Source organism: Pteronotus mesoamericanus, unplaced genomic scaffold, assembly GCF_021234165.1.
Source record: "Pteronotus mesoamericanus isolate MK-2021 breed Mesoamerican mustached bat unplaced genomic scaffold, CSHL_Meso_final contig_68, whole genome shotgun sequence".
NCBI lineage: Eukaryota > Metazoa > Chordata > Mammalia > Chiroptera > Mormoopidae > Pteronotus > Pteronotus mesoamericanus.
In genome coordinates this window covers 28,442,139-28,460,289 of record NW_026555234.1, presented here as the reverse complement: position 1 = coordinate 28,460,289, position 18,151 = coordinate 28,442,139, and the positions used below count along the sequence as shown (strand labels likewise).

General features: G+C 33.1%; 1 protein-coding gene across 1 annotated transcript in view; it reads left to right on the top strand.

Moving 5' to 3' along the window:
• GABRA2 (gamma-aminobutyric acid type A receptor subunit alpha2) overlaps positions 1-6,773 on the top strand; it is a 107,576-nt gene extending 100,803 nt beyond the window's left edge. The window contains exon 10 of the mRNA XM_054582133.1: positions 5,877-6,773. Coding sequence (XP_054438108.1) covers positions 5,877-6,173 — 297 coding nt within the window. The 3' untranslated portion in view covers positions 6,174-6,773. The remainder of the gene's footprint in view (positions 1-5,876) is intronic.
• The last annotated feature ends 11,378 nt before the right edge of the window (positions 6,774-18,151 follow it).

Here is an 18,151-nt window from a genome sequence, read left to right as displayed (position 1 = left end):
ATCCTTTTTTAAATGAAACAACTAATAAATATAAAACTCCTAAATTTATTTTTTTAATCCTTCTCCTTCAGCAATGTATTTTTCATCTGCACCTCAGTCCATGGAAAAACCTAGTATCACATGCCAACAACTTGGAAGTACCCCTTAACATCTAACCAACCATTAAATGGTGTCCATTCTCTGCCCTATATGTCACAGACTATGCCTTTACCATCTTTCGTCTTTTTGAGTCTCTGTATTCCTTACTATTTTTAATAATTTCTGCCTCAAATCCATCCTGTAAATTAGGTCCAGAGTTATATTTTTAAAAATGAAATCTCATTGTTTAACCTTTCAGCTCTAATTAATTGTTGAAGGCAATTCTTCAAGCAGTTCAGATAATAGTTTTATCATTTATTTACATGATGAATAATAAGGAAAATAATATTTTGTTCTTCATTGTGCTCTTAATCCTTTGTGCCTGGGAATATCTCCATTTTGGAAAAGAGGATATATAGGATTGGCCAAACAAAGTATTTGATTAGGATCTCATACCCAATAAGTGGACTCAACATTCAACACAGACCTGAAGTCCATGCTCATGTTCCTCCTTAGGCCATTACACACCTCCCCAGACATCCATACTTCTGCATATCTCTAGGACATTAGATACATTGATTCTTTTTGCTGCAATTCATTCACCTTCCTTCCCTAACGAATGAACTTAGTTATTCCATAAGATCCATCTGATTTTCCTTAAATCTTGAAACTTTCCAAATAAATCTAGTTGCTGATATGTTTCTGCAGAACCTGGTACAATTTATTTAATGTAACCTCATTAAATTATACATTTATTGTAAGTAAATCTATTTCTAACAGCAGGGTACATGCTCAAAGAGGATAATAGTTGTTTTTTATTCGTTGTTTTCTCTGCCATTGCCTAGCGTACCATTTAGCATGTAACTTCCTTGAATTAAATTTTTAAAATAACTTTAATCTGTGGAGTTGGTTGCCATTTCTAAAACTTAATCAGTGGTTCTATACTGCCCAAATAAAGCATATTCTCTGGAACTACTCTGGATATTAAACTATTTAAACAGAGACATAGCAACATGATATCCAAATGAACATGAAGCATGTCATTATTTTGTGATCCACGCCATGCAACTGATAGAAAACATCACTTTTCAATTGTTTTTATTGATTTCTTTGCATTTTTTAACATCCTGCCTTGTTCCAAAAGCACTTCAGGCAGTTTGCCAAAGAATGCAGGTACTTAAAATATTATAAAATAATATAGAAATAGAAGTAAGAAGTCAGAATGAAGGAAAATAGACTGCAAATTTGTCCACCACTGGGGCCAAAACATTAACTGTAAGTTCATAGCGAGGCTAGCTAAGTCGCAAATTCAGAGCTTCTTGGCGACCACCGTAAATTTACTGGGGTGGAGTTATTTTTCTTTAATAAAAAAAAATAGAAGCATACATTTCTTCAGAAAGAAAGATTTTCCTACAATGAATTCTCTTTTTAAAACAATCTCATATGATTTTTATATTTGTGAAAGCTGGGTATTATTGCAGGTAGCAATGTCAACATTTTCCCAATAAACGCAGTAATGAATTTCATATTGATGTTTCTTGTAGTCCCCTTCAATAAAAGCTGAAGGCATTACATTAATATACAACTCAGTGAAGGCAATTCTTCAAGGAGCTAAGCTAATATGGTCCAAGTACATAGCTTTCTCATGGCCCAGTTTAACCCAAGGAAAGACTTTAGAGTACTTAGAGAAGTGGATGGACTGTATTACCTTCAAACAATCTTCTGTAAGTATCACTTTTCTCAGTCAGGATGGTTAGCAGATAGTCAATACTATTGTCTGACCAGGGAGCATGTTGTTTTACAAGTACTGGGCTTTCTAGTTGCCACAATGATTGTAAAAAAACAACGTGGTGTATGTAAAAAAGAGCATAGATTTTAAACTTTGAAGACCTGGTATTTTCTCCTAAGTCTGTTATATTTAGCATTATATTTGCTCCATTTCCTTGCTTTAATGGACAAATCCGAGATTCTTTCCAACTCTAAAACCATGTGATTGCTATTTTTTATTTATATGCCAGGTCACTTCACTAATAAGTCACTAAAGCAATCGCTCAAGTTATTACAACACTGTGTCATCTAGAACGATAAGGAAATGAAGATTGGTCTGCCAGCGTGGTGTACGACACTGAGATTACTGTAACCAGAAAATTCCCAAACTTGAATTTTTAACTATATATTTAGAACTCTAATAAAGTAACAAGCTCAGAATATTCTGAATTCTATAAAGCATCATTTTAAAAGTAGAATTTAATTACTGTTGGTTATATTTTTTTTCATTCCACTTCAATAGCAGCATCAACAAATTCTACAGCAGCATAATTTACATTTTCCCAAGTAATATATAAAGACACATCATGTATTGATTTTTGTTCATAAGCTATATTTTCCACTTTCCCACTTGCGTTTCTGAATGAGTAAAACAACTTCCACAAACATTGTTTTATAGTTGAGCTTATTTTATGATTTACCAGTTTCGTACATCTACAGATGGTGAAACTGAGAACTTTCAGGAACATTACATAATAGAATTGTAGAATAAACTATTGAAATCTCTTTCTACTAACTAATAAAAATTTATTGTATTCTATAAAAACCTAATGTTCATATATACGAATGCATACATGTATATATGTATACATAAAATTGGAGTAATCATCCTGGTACCTACCATTCATTTACCATTAAGCAAATATTTTCAGAACTTGCTGGGAGCTCTGCATTGCATAGCCTATGCCTCCAAGGAGCTCACAATCAAGTAGAGGGGGAAGGAAAAAAAGATGTGAAAAATGTATATATGTGCCATTATAGAGGCAAGCGTTAGGGTGCTGCGAGCACATGGAAGGGGGATTTATTGGTGTAGAAAGGGATGTCTCCACAGACATGAATCTGAGCTGAGTCCATGTAAAATGTATCAGATATAGGGGACCGATGTGGATTGATTACCAGTTCCTGGCTTTATTGTGGTACTATTTGCAGGTAAGGGAACATAGGAAGGTGTAGAAATTTAGGCTGGCGGTGAAAGTAACTTTGATTCATTTACGGATATTTTATGTTTTAAAGACCTGTGGGATATGTAGGTGGAGACGTCTAGTGAAGCAGTGGGTAAGAATTCTGGTCTGAGTTGTCTGTGCCTTTGCACCAGAGCCTGTTACATACTTTTGCTATCATCTGTGCATTTTATTTACAATCGAGGGCATTTAAGTGGGGGACAGAAAGGATGCTGGTAAGAGTTAGTATAGAGTTCTATCTGTATGTAGCTCCCCTCACAACAAAAAACATTAACGTTTTATGTTTCTTTGTCTGAAGTCTAAACCATACACCACAATTCCTAACTCAACTTACTGTAAATGTTCCTTTTCCACAAAACCTCCCTTGAGCTCTTCTGTACAGTGTTTATGTCTTCTTCCAAAAATATAAAGTACATTTTTTATATCTAATATGCCAGTAATTATTGTCTAGATTGTAATTAAATTATAACTTTCACTACTCTCCATTAAGAAATTTTTTCCTAATGTGATTCAAATACATATTTTAGTTTCTTTGATTCTCCCAACAGTTCAATACGGCTTTGGTATAAATATCTCCCTTTTCATCCAACTAGAAGCTAAAACGAGATGTTAAGAAATAGTCTCAAGGCTCAAATTCTTTAAAAGTGCAATTTGATATCATTTTAAATCTTAAATATAGTTGAAATAATATAAATACTATATGATACATAATTTAGGGGTTTAAGGGTTCATTCAGAAGATTAACCCAGTAACATAAACTTCAATTAGAATATTTTAGGAAAAGTACTCCCATGTTTTAAACAGCTTCCTCAGAGTGAAAGTCATCTAGCATGCCATTTAAAGCAGAGGTCAGAAGTCTCACACACCTAAGTTTGCTTTTTCATCCACTTAAGTGACAAGAGATCTGGTCATGCCATGAAACCTCTTTAGCCTCCCTTTCTGAAGTTGTACCATGGAGTTAATAACAGAGTTTACTTCTCACCCAGTAGGGACATTTTCACAGATGACACCCTCAGGCTTACCATTCATCCGGACACAGCTTAGTGCTCAGAAGTTGTTAGCTATCATCTCAGCAGCTGCCCACTAGTGGACTGCTCTCCATTTGTAACATGCTAACTGCAAGTGTCATGACTGAAGACAGGCTATGTTTTTTAGCTTTTCATAAAAATACAGATGGTAGTCCTTCACCCCATTTCCTTTTATACTACAGCCAGGGCTGGAAGAATGTCTCATCAGCAAGGGAAAAGGAGAGAGAACAGCCCAATGCCAGCGAGGGGCAGGCAATCCAGTCCTGTTGTCAGATGTCCTAGCTTTTCGGAGGCCCTTTCGTATTTTACTGTACTCGAACATTTTGAGAAGTTTTAATTCAAAATAACTGATACTCAAAATTCTGTTCTAGACCAATTTGTCCTCTAAATCTGTTGATTTACACTATTCACTATTTTGCACAATTTGCTGCTGGCTAATTTTATTTCTGTTTTGATAAGTAATGATATATTTATAATAATATAAAATGTAGGTAAATACAGTTTATATGTTCCAGTTTCATTAATTTGGCTACATATTATGGGCCTACCTCATGGAAGGCATTATGGTAAATGCTGAGGTACAGTGGTGAACAAGACAGAAGTAACACCAGCCCTCACTGAATTTAGATTCTAATGAAAAAGGAAGATGCCAATAAAATAATCACATGAAAGATGAAATTTACATGTTCTAAAAATCATCATGAGGGGAATGGGAATTAAATAAGCTGAGTGTTATGAAATAACATGAATGGGACCAACAACTATGTTAGAGTGATTAAGAAAGGCTTTTTTGAGGAAATGATGTTTAAACCAAGATAAAAACACGAGAGGGTATGGATCACATGAAAACCAGGATGGTGGGGGCAGGCTGGGGGAGTGGCACAAAGACCCCAAACAAGAAAATATTCTGAAAACTGAAGCTATTTCAGTGGAACTGGTATATGGTAAGCAAAAGCAAGAAGCCACAGTAAGAAGTGTTGGCTTTATTCTAAGTTCTATGAGATAGTATTTAACAGAGGAGTGACACGATCCAATTTATGCCTTAAAAATATCCCCGTGGCTCTAGTGTATCTAATGATTGGATGAGGTCAAACCAAGCAGGGAAAGCGCAGAGGAATACCCATTTGTACAGGCAGGAGATCACGGTGACCCTGACTAGAATCGGTGAGAAGTGAACTGAGGATTCTAAGGAAAAACAGGTGGTGCATGAGCCAGCAAAAATCAAAAAAGTTTGTATTCCATTTCCCTTCCTCTGTTTTTAGTGTTGATGACACCCCCATCTGCATATGGTTACAAATTTGCACTGTCGGAATAAAGCATTGCTGTTTGATTTTGACATGAAGCAGGGAAATCCTGTTATCAAATTAAATGTCTTCAGAATTTGAAATCATTCATTGTAGGTTATCATTCCTGTTGTTACAATAGTTCTACATTTCACTTATTTATTCACTCATTCATATAACAAATATTTGAGTTACTTGTAATAGTCAAAACTGTTTATCATCTATTAAAGTTGTATTTGTATTGTTTCCATGTGAACAACAAAAAATGGTTCTCCGGGAAAATGGTACCATGGGCCTCACTCTGGGGGTTCTCTCTCTCTCTCATGGTTTTAGGACTTGATAAACTCCTTTCATTTATTTTCCTAAACTCCCCCTTTCTAATGTTTATCAAGATACTTTTCTTCAGAATTTGAACTGGAGTTTGGAACATGTTAAGAAGCAGACTCAACCCACCTTATGTTAATTCTTGTTTTCAATAGAAAAAAGAGAAAGCCTCTGTCATGATACAGAATAATGCCTATGCAGTGGCTGTCGCCAATTACGCCCCGAATCTTTCCAAAGACCCAGTTCTCTCCACCATCTCCAAGAGCGCAACCACGCCAGAACCCAACAAGAAGCCGGAAAACAAGCCAGCAGAAGCCAAGAAAACCTTCAACAGCGTTAGCAAAATTGACAGAATGTCCAGAATAGTTTTCCCAGTTTTGTTTGGTACATTTAATTTAGTTTATTGGGCTACATACTTAAACAGGGAACCTGTATTAGGGGTCAGTCCTTGAATCAAGACACAGGTCAACTTTGGGATGTATAACACCATTCAGCTTGGTTTGTTTTGCTATGTACAGTCTGACTAATAACTGCTAATCTGTGAACCAACATGTACAATATGTATATAGCAATATAGCTAAACACTACACCTCTAATGGAGACACGCATTTGCTAACTCGTGGAACTGTAGGCAGAAGGCACACCATGCCCAAGTCAAGATTGATCCTAGGAACTGGTTTTTAAGGTGGATTTCAGGTGATCTGATTTATTTCCTCTTCTAATGGCGATGAAAATAGGGATCCTATGCCACACTTTATAAACCCTTTCAATTTAGGTCTTATATAGGAATGTTTTCTACCATTGCCTAACTATAATGTAAGATAACATTGTCATTCCAAGATAAATTCTTCTAAATCACAGAACCTCATTTCTGCGACAGCAGTCCCTCCTGAGCACTCACAACCCCTCCTAGCATAATTGGAAGCTTAGCACTCATCAGAGGAGGAACTAGAGGTTCGACAACAGCTTTTAATTACTCTTTATAGTATCTATAGCCATGTGCATATTATAGCATGGCAAGCTCAAATAATTACGAGTAACCCCTGACAGGATGTTAATTATGCCTAGAATATAGTAACCATTGGAATGTCATGGTCATTCCACTTTTAGCCTCAGAGTTTATTTGAAAGTGAGAATTGAAATCCTACACATTGTTTTAATCATTGGGAAGTACTTTACATTTTAGCAAGTAAAATTAAACGTGTCTTACTCTTTCCAGGTATGTGTGGTATTGAAATTGATCAGCTAAATTTTCTTGGTGCTGGAGACTGGAAAAAGCATCCAGTTTGGCTGCTGTGGAGCAACATTCATATTGGATTAGAAAATTGTGCCAAAAACTCGCACCAATGAGAATTCATAGGTGTCAGAGAAAGTAGACAAACACTTATATGATTCTCTTCCTTCCTGTTTACTGCAAATTCTGCCTTAAGGCTTCTTTTCGTCAGGACTCAGAAGCCACTAATGACAATGGAAAGGGCAGTTAATTGGCACATTTTTCTGTCTTGAAAACAGCACTTTCAGATAAGAATTATTGTAAATCTGCTTTTGTAAATTGCAACTTTAAATTTTGCTGACCCAAATTTACAACAGCTTTGTATACCAGAAGAGGTTTTGGTAAGAGTTGAACATTTTTAAACTGAAACTTCAGAGCATCACCAACAAATTGTGAATTCACATTCACAAACACAACACACACACAATTAGCGAAATGAGAACACACACACAAACATGTAGCTAAATTAAAAACCAAAATTTTCTATTTTATATAACTACTAATAATTAATGGATAAGATTCATTTTTCTTTTACTATTTAAAAAGTACTCTTTATGCCCCTCAGATATGTTAATAAAAGTGAACAATTGTGTCTTATGCCTAGATTCAGTGCTTTTGGCAAACTTAAGATCCTTTTGATTCACATATTACATTAGCAGTTATTAGCTGACTTTTACTACTAGATACACCTTTATGATGGTGATTTTGTAGAAACATAAGTAGACAAATAGTGGCATTTCTTGCAGTTTTGTACAGTATTTCAGTATAGTGCATAAATAGGTATATTCATAAAATCAATAAAAGGAATATCTTACTGAAATAAGCAAAATCACAACAAAAATTGCTATTCCTTTGCCTTGTCTAAATTTTATTTTTTAAATTTCTTTGTTTTAGTGTGATTTTACTATGTGCTTGCATGATTGTCTTATTACCAAGGTCACAGATGCCCTGAAGAATTTGCCCTGAAGACAGCCTTGATATTAAAAATTTCCTCACAAAAAGTAATCCATAATCATTAATTAAAAATATTGTTACATGAGCCAATAAATGTACTTTTTAAATCCCCTTTCAATAACACCTTCTTTATCATCTAAATAGTTTTAAAATGTGCACTTTATCTACACACTGAAATAGAAGAGAGCCTATTTTCTTACACATTTAAATATAGCATAGCTCTTCTGTGTAGTTTAGGGAAGTGTGCATAAGTCTATTGTATGCAGTGCTTGGAAGCAAGCAATAAAGATGCTTTGTATGGTATGCCATTACTAGACACTTCAAAAATATAATTCTTGTAAGTTCTGCATTGCCCCCTTCATGTTTGACTATAAATCATAAATTTATAAATATGTACATATGTAAAAAGTTATATATAGCAGTTTCTGCAGGACAAAAGAGGATTCATCCATACCTTTGACAAAAGGCTACACCTAGATTAATGGCACCAGTTTTATTAAAATTAAATGTAGATCAGAAAATTTATCATTACTTTTATAGCTACTTTTGGTTTCATTGTTAAAATCTTGAGACTGATGACATCCTGATTCTCTGATCAGGGTTTTCTATTCTCTAACTTTCGTGTATTTTTCACATACATTTTAATCTTTAAAAGTTTAGATAGATCAAAGGGAGTCTTTGGTCTTGCTAAAGAAAAGGAAGATGCTCCATGGAAGTGGATTTTAAATTATAAAACCATAGTCTTTATAATTATTCTCTCTTCCATAAATTACTTTAAAAACGCAAATTAAAAGTGATATTAAATAACTAATTTTTCAGAAAACACATTTTTAATATAGTAACAGTTCTCTTTGGTCAATACATTATGTTTATTTTGTGTAGTCATACATACACACACATATATATATATATATATAAAGATTTATAGTATGTACAAAATGTAGACAAATACATGTACATATATAGAGATATATTCTCATTATATTATAGCTACTGCTCTTCAGCTAATTACTGAACTAATTCTTTTTTACCTCCTTCTATGTGTCATGCAATGGGGAGGGTGTAAACACCACTCATATCACATCCACAGAATTACGTTAAAAATTAAAGTGCAGGTCATTCTTATGCAAACTTAAAATCAAAGACTACATTGAGCACATAAAGTAATTTAGCACTGAGAGTCGTTAATTAGCTATGAGATCACTAGTGTGCTGGGATGATGGCTGTTTCTCTCTGTCCTCCTACCCATGCTCCTCCTTTTTGTTTGAATATAAAAATAGAATTACTATAACCATTTAATGTTGTTTTAACCTTCGGTGATTTTTTTTAAGTGACAATCTTAATGTTTAGCAATCTTTTCAGGGATCTCTGTACTTTGAATTTACCTCAGGTTTGGATAACTGATCCCCTTTGAGCTACATTTGCTTAAAGAGTCCACAGTTTATTTTTAAAAAACACAGAAGCCATTATTTCATTCATATTATATATTATATACATATAATATATAATGTATTTGTAATGTGGCTCATTTTATACTCCTGATCGAGGGAACTGAACGTCCCATGATATCACAGGTTCCAGCGTGGCGCCACCACCCTGTGGAATCTATGGCTTATGGCTACTTGACTTCGGCCTGGCCTGTCGTCATTCTAATGGGAGGATGAGGGAAGTAGCTTAAGTCACCTTCTGCAAAGTCACAGTTCTTCAGCATCTCTTAGGACTATTTTTTAGGTGCTCCATACTTTATGCACTCAGACAATGCCTGTGAAACACTAAAATATTTATTAGTTATTTTGATACCTGGGATCATATTAATAGGTTTATTACACAAGTTGTTTATGTTATTAGTCTTCTGGCGTTCATACATTTATCAGCATATTTTGAAGCAATTGCCAGATTTTTTCATATAAAAAGATTCAGAATTTCAGGGGAAGCATGAGATGACCCTTTGCTACTTGGCGTTGTATTTATTTTCCTTTTAATTGAAGTTTCATAGGTATCTTGGACACAGGATCATACCATTTATGTTAGGAGGGTGCAGTTATTTTGAACACCTGCGTGCTTGGGAAGCCAAGACACTGTGTCCAGATCTCTAATAATGACATGGGCAAGACAAATTATGGTATTTTTCTCTTGTATCCATGCTTTAAAATTAAATTCAATATTTAATAAATATTTTAATATTATAATCTTGTGCTATCAACATTATATAAAATACTGATATTTTTATTAGTATGAAGCATTCACAATTTCATTAAATTAAAAGACAAATTTAGGGCCTCAAAAAACAGAAGAGAGAAACCCACCAGATTAACGAGCTGTTGCTAATTAAATGATATGAAGCATTTTTCCTTTTTAATTTCCTAATGAAGAGGAGAACTTATACACACACATATATATATATACCAAAACAGCTAACTGTCATGATTATATCAAGGTATGAGTAATGATTAAAACACTAAAATAGGTAAAGTTCATGTAAAAGGCATGCTGGGAAGGTAGAATTAGTAAATTGTTCAGTATCTACTTGTCAGAATTTTACATCAGTTATTTCCTTAAAATTCTTAACTTTCAAACTTATTTAGACCACTGTACTCAATTATATTTAGTTGAAATATTTTATTTTTGTTTTTGTTTATGTAAAGAAAATTTTCTTATATTTGTAATTATATACCCCATCTCAAATCACTCCCTGCATATTTTATTTATTTCATTACATCATAATATTGACAGCAGGAAAGAACAACAGATTTGTGTTTTAGCTTATAGTATGGGCCCCAAAGGCCTGTTAAGTTTTAGCTTTGATCAAAAGTGTGTGTGTGTGTGTGTGTGTGTGTGTGTGTGTGTGTGTGTGTTCGTGCATGCATGTGGGTGTATTTCCTAGGTATGAAATAACATTTTGAGAAATTTAGACAAGTTTATGAAATATAAACCATTTATTTTATCAACAGATTCAACAAATGTAGCCCTTATTAAACTAGTAATTCACTTAGTCAATAAAATAGCTTTTTCAATAGATCTGTAACAAACTCATTAATGGGAATTTGTCTTGAGCTATATAAATGGTTAGATATTATCCTTCTTATAAAGGTGTAAAAATTTTTCCTGATGTATTTCTAGTTGGTTCTTTTGAGCCATTAAATTAAAAATCTTATCACAATTCTGCCTGTAAAGCAGAATAGAAAAATCGTTCAACTTCAAGTTTCTTTGTGGAAGTTTGTGATAGATGTCATTAAATTAAACACCTGGTTGTTCATTTGCAAATATCAAGTCACCTACATTTATAACTGGTTAGTTTCACACTTTTTTTGAATTGAAATAGTTCTAAGTGTATCATTATAAAGAGTCCATCTAAAACCACATGCTATCATTGCATGCTAGTCAAAGTTCCAGACCCTTTACATATATTACCTCATTTAGTCCTCACAACAACCGTAATCACTGTGTGATTCTTCAAGTTGTGGAAGTTTAGAAATTTCTAAATAGTACGCCAACATGCTAGTCTAACACATATTTTGGGCAAACTAAAAAAAACACATTTTTCTTTGTTTAACTCAAATATATATTCATACATTTTGGGGAGCATCAATCTAATAAGAAGGCTGCTATCTGATTTTCTACACAATAAAACCAAACACAACTAAAATTAAGTTGTACAGCAACCAAGAATCTACTTGTGTGAAAATAGCTCTTTACTAACATTTGTTACAATTTAGATTTTAGAAATACAGTCCATTTTTCTTTTTGATCCATAGGTACTTATATAAAATGCTTAAAGCTGATTAAGCACACAAAAGGAACACTTTCTTATTTATTTTCTTTTTTTTTTTGCAATTTTTGTTAGGTTTTAGAGAGGTTTTTATTTACAATATTGCTGGTTTCATGACATTTAAATTCATTGGACTTCAAATAGCATATATTAATTTTATGAAACAATTTGTTACAAAGTACTATTAACAGAAAGAAACATAAGTTGACCCCAAATAAATACCAGTGTTGGGGCTGTAAATGTTGAATTACCTTAGTTGGTATGGAAATTGAAATTCTTCATTCTTTGTTTCAGAATACGAACTGTACCATAAGATGCTGTCTGATGTAAGCCTGTATTATTGGAAAAATGAGTACCTCTAATAAAGTGTATTTGTGAAAATAATTGGTCCTAGGAAAGCAAAACAAAATAGTTAGAATTATTTTAGGAATAATGCCTCATAGATTTGTTTCCAATTAATTTATATTTTAAATATTCAATACAGTAGTGAAAGCACTTTTCTGTGTTTTACATCCTGCATAATGTGTAAAAAAGTTTAATGTGTGATTAGCAAAGTCTAAAGGGAACTGAACTAGTGACACAATTTCCATGAATGAAACTTTACCTTCTGTGGTTAATTCTTCATTGTTAGTTGAACTTGGGTGCTTGAGCCATATTTGATTTCAGTTTCTTGGTATTTAATTTTTTTTCAAGTTTTTCTTAGCAGATATAATCTGGTTTGGTGTGCTCCACACTGAGGAATGTGACCATCATGAAATATTTCCTTTGAGGTGACCTACATGGAAACTTTAAAAAGCTCCATATTTGTTGCTAAATTATAACAGAAAAAAACCAAAAGACAAATGTTTTCCCTTTGCTACAAATTAATTTTAAAAATTACATGCATAAAGAATGCATGATAAAGTTCCAGTTGTAAACTTTGAATATTTGCATTAGGTGAAATTTGAAATTTTCTGGGTGACATTAACTTTATACCGTAGGCCTTCTGGTTTGAGGACATAATTTGGGAACTAATATTTATTTGTGACCTTGTTGTAATTGGGAAAAATCACTATTTTTATGTAAGATAATTTAACCTTTATTGAATGTGTCATTATGCTTGCTGTTTAAAAAGTTCCTGATTAATTGATTACATGCAAATTAATGCTAAGCATTATCTTTTTGTACTTATTAAAATTAATTTAAATATATTTGATCTGAAAATTGTGTTTTTTGTACTTTAATCATTACATTTTTTCTTACAATACTTGAATTTATTGTAAACATGACTTTTTATATTGGGATAATAACACTGATATTTTGTAACAGTGATTTTAAATGTTAGTTTCTTAAACTTCTTTTAAAAATAAAAAAATATATATAGGGTGACAGGAAAAGCATAAACTTATTCTGAAATTTTAAAGGGAATCATGAATTGCTTAATGTTGATCTCTTTAACACTTTAAGAAAGTGGTGCTATGGAAAATAAAAGTTGACCCAGAAAATTGATTGCATTCTATCATAAAACTGTCACATTTACATGAAACTATTAAATAAAATAAATAAGATTTTCTTTATGTTAGGTAGACTCAGTTCATTATTCTACTTGTATAGAAATATTACAGTTTTATAGTTGGAGATAGTCTCATATTTAATGCATTTGATTTAAATGAGCTCCTATTTTGATTATTGCCATTTTTACTAATATCACTTAAATCAATTACTTTTAATTGTTAAAATAACATGACAATCTTTTATCACTAAGGTAATTTCTCATACAATTAATTTCTCAATCTTAGTCACGCTTTTAAATCAACTGAGGAGTTTTAAGCAAACACTGGTCCTGTCCTGCACCAAAGCAATGGGAATCTTCAGAGGAGTTATGAAAAATTTTAAACTCCCCAAAGTAATTCTACTATACAGAAATACGTATATATGTTTTTATTTTATAAACCTATTTATGGGCTTTTTCTAATATCTGATTCTTTTTTGGAGAACTCTGCTTGCTTTTCTGTAACTTTTAGTTGAGTCTATTTTAGTAAAGAAAATAAAAAAACCAACCAGAAAATAATATGAACATTACAAGTTAAATTTTCACATACTACAGTGAATTTATGATAATATCAAATCTTGTGCAACAAGGTATTCATTCTTGAAATTTTATTATCTAATAATTAAAATTACCACTACTCTTAATTTGTACCCTATAGACCTATAGTTAATTATAAACAATTGAGTATTCACAGTATTATCATTGTCATTTTCAGCTTATGCTTTTTGACCATATATCAATAAAATATTCATATCAACATATTTTTGTTATTTGCTTGGGGAATTATCTCAATTCAAATAATAAGGTGAGTATTTACAGCTCCAAGTTTACATGTCAGTAAAATTAAAACCAGCAAAAAGCTACATTTTTTAATAGCATTTAGCTAGTTTCCCCAATATCAATTTTTAGTCTAGGCTTTGTCAAATTCATGTAAATGAAAACAAACATGTTATAAATGAAAGCATTTATGTTATCTTTGCTCTGAAGGATTCAGAAAGGGAGGAGCTCAGGTTTCGAAGGGGTCTCATCAGTAAAGTAAAGGAAACCGCTAAGAGGCAGTAAGAGAAATAATACTTGTCCGTGAAGATCACTGCAGTGTCAAATGGAACTGGTCTTACATCCTTTTTTTAAATCGTCACTGGAGACTTGCTTATTGATTTTAGAAAGAGGAGAAAGGAAGGAAAGAGGGAGAGATAGAAACAACGATGTGAGAGAGAGAGATCAATTGGTTGTCTCTCTTAATGCCCAATGAGGACTGAACCTGCAAACGAGGTATGTGCCCTGACCAGGAATGGAATGGAACCCAGAGTATCTTTTGGTTTATGGAACAATGCTCCCACCAAGTGAGCCACGCTGGCCAGACCAGAACTGGTCTTATATCCTAAGGCCTGTGCTCAATATTACATTTTGGAGATTTTTAGGTACAGAGAAAAAAGTAGAACAATGAAAAATCAGATGAAGTAGTAAAACTAGCACTAAATCCCATTGAATTATATAGAGTGGAGAAGGGTATAGGAGGGATAAATGTTGATGGATGAAAACTTGACTTGAGATAGTGAATGCAAAAAGTAGTGTACAGTTGTGTTATAGAATCATACAGCTGAAATGTGTAAATTTTGTTAACCAGTGTCAGCCCAATAAATGGAATTAAAAGTAAATAATGAAAAATAAAGATTTTAACAAATTGAAAAAATCAGGGAAATGGGCACTTTGAAAAAACTTTAACCTTCATCAATTTCCAGTGAACATTTTGGAGCTTAATATCTTGAGATTCATTTACCTGGGAAAATTTATTCTTGTGGAACACCTTGTTCCTTTAATGGTTTGAAGTTATATAACATTCATTTCATGAAACAGTAAAAAAAAAAATCTAAGGAGAATTCCTAAATCATGTCTTAGGATGTAGAATAAAATATATATATTTAAATTTTTATATATATATGTATATATATATATAAATTTGCAGCTGAAGCATATCAGCTTTGAATTGCTCTCACTTTACTCCCAAACTAAAATACACATAAAATGCCAAATAAAAAATATGAAAGAATTTATCACTATTTAAAGTCATAGTGCCTGCCTTCTAAATGAGCTAATGGAAAGATTTCATTGGGTGTATATTGGGATATCCTAAGGCTCAGCTCAAGTCCAATCCATTCCAGACAACTCAATCGGTAGCTGATAAGAAAATGTTTATAATTCTCTAATGCTTTTCTATTTTTACTTTGCATATTTATATTCCTTCTGTTGATATTCTAGTATCCTATCTAGTAATTATATCGAACATTTTGATTCCTCTAGATAACTCCAGACAGTTTCAAAGTATGAAGGTAAAGTACTATACAGAAAGTTGGATCGGACGTTGTAGAAGTCACTATCTTAGCCTTGATTCTTTTGACTAAGAGCAAGAGCTACTTCCAGGTAATGTGAGCACAGAAGGAGCTCAGGGAAAGGATATAAAATGTCTCATAGTAGGAAGCATGAAAGTCCCTGAGCTCAGGGAAGGCAGGAATGGGTTAGGGACTTTATCGATGTTTTGAAATAACAAGACTCACTGCCTGTATAGCTTGGTTCAAGTTTTTGAGTGAAACAATCTGAAGGAAGCAGTTTAATCCAATTGGCTGCATTAGCTGTAGTAAAAATGAAAAGCGCAGCTTCTGGGTCCCCTTTCCAGAGCGGGAGAGGTTAGCGTTCAGCAGACGCCTCAAAACATGGACCATTACAGTCAGATAAGATTTTTTTACTTTGAAAATCTCTAAAACCTAAAAATTTAAAAATATTTTAAGAGGAAAAATAAAAAAAAAAAACAACTCTCTCTCAATGCTCATATAAGTCATTGCAATTTCCAATGGATACAATTCTACTTAAGGATGAGCTTATTGATAATGAAACTGAATATTTATATGTCTATATAATGTATAAAACATAAAAATGAAACTACTATGTAGGAGAGCAAAGAACATGTATATTTCATGATTTTGTTAAATACATCTCTTCCTAAAGTCCCTCATGCTGTTTGCTGTGGGAAGACCAATCATCTCCTTTGCTCTGCTCACAGCTTCGCCTGTCAGCACTGCCCCTCTGTATGTAAGTGGAAGCGATTGGTGGCTCAGGTGAGTAAGTCAGTATTGAGGCGTGGGGTCCTCCTAGAAGGCAAATTTTTATTTCTCTCTAAAGAAATGTATCAGAAGTTATATTCTGATAGACAAAAGTGTACTTTATTGGAAGAGTGGAAACTATGTTTCCATCACAAGATGGAAGAAAGAAATATTCTCTTTGTAACCATTTTTCCAATTTTAAAAACTGTGACAAAATATATAGACATAACCTTGACTGTCTTAACCATTGTAAAGGTATAGTTCAGTGGTTAAATACATTCACGTTGCTGTGCAACCGTCACCAACAGCCATCCCAGAACTCTTTTTATCTTGTAACTCTGAACTTCGTCCCCACTAAACAATAACCCCCCTCCACGAACCCCTCCTCTTTCCGGCCCCTGGCAACTACCGCTCTATTTTTTTGTCTTCCTTTTCCCACCATATCCTAGCTTCTAATAACTCCTACTCTCTGTTATTTTAAGTTCAGCCTTTAAATTTCTTCTTAGATTCCATATATAAGAGGACAAAATTACCATGTCACCTTTGTTCTAAAAGTTTTGAGCAAAGTTTAGGAGGAGCTGAGGTTTAGAATAGTTGAGGCTATTCTAAAGGATCCAGGACTGGAAGGAAACTAAAGCTTAATGTCAAACAAATTATTCTGAAAAGGAATATTCTAAGACAGTATCAAACAATGCATTCAAACTACAAGAGCAAGGCCAAAACAAGAAGGTGGAGAGATGAGCAGAACTGGAATGGAATTCCAGTGTTGTAAATGAAGGAGAAGGAGTCTGTATTGATGTTCAACAGTGGAACTACATTTTCCTCATCTTCATTACTACTATGCTCTCAATACATACTGGGTCACGCTAATAAGAGATAAACTAAATAAGATGAAATAAAGTTATGAGAAGTGAATACAATATTATTTTAGTCAGAGTCACAGAAGATAGCAGCAGAAGACTAAAATAATTGGACTTGGAATTTGAGTATCGCAGATGTCCAATCAAGATTGAAACACTTGGTCTTCCTTGTTTACAAAAAATAGAATTTGTTATTTTTCCTTAATATTATATTAATTTATACAGCTAAACGTGCAGTTGTCATGTTGCTGATTCTTTATTCACAGGTAATGATTTCTGCACTTTTTATGTCATAGATATTTTGATACAGGAATAATGGTCACATGTAATATATTTGATGTAAGCTTAACTTATTTGATTAGCATATTTCAAAGTAGTGCAGTATTAATTTCTAAAAGAAGTATTTTATAATTTCACTTTTTTCAGAAAAATGAAGTTCTGTTTATACAGGATGTCACTATTAATGACTCATTTTTAAGCATACATTATTATAATTTCTATAATATTGAACATCAGTACTTTAAATTTGATGGAACTATAGCTAATATTTTTATCACAATAGAACTGAAACACTAGATAATTTATAGTTTATTAATTTTATTTTTTAAAAGATTCTCTTTTTGAAAGATTTTATTTATTTTTAGACAGAGGGGAAGGGAAGGAGGAAAAAAAGGGAGATAAACATCAATGTGTCATTGCCTCTTGCATAGCCCCTACCAGAGACGTGGCTGGCAACCCAGGAACGTGCCCTGACTGGGAATCGAACCAGTGACCCTATGGTTCACAGGCTGGCACTCAATCCACTGAGCCACACCATCTAGGGCAGCTTGTTATTTGATTTTAATACATCTAGATGAATTTCCTAAAACTTTGTAAACTTATATGGGGCAAAATTAGGTTCCACATAATTTCTTGTTTATCTGTCCTTTCCAGCTATCCCGTTGG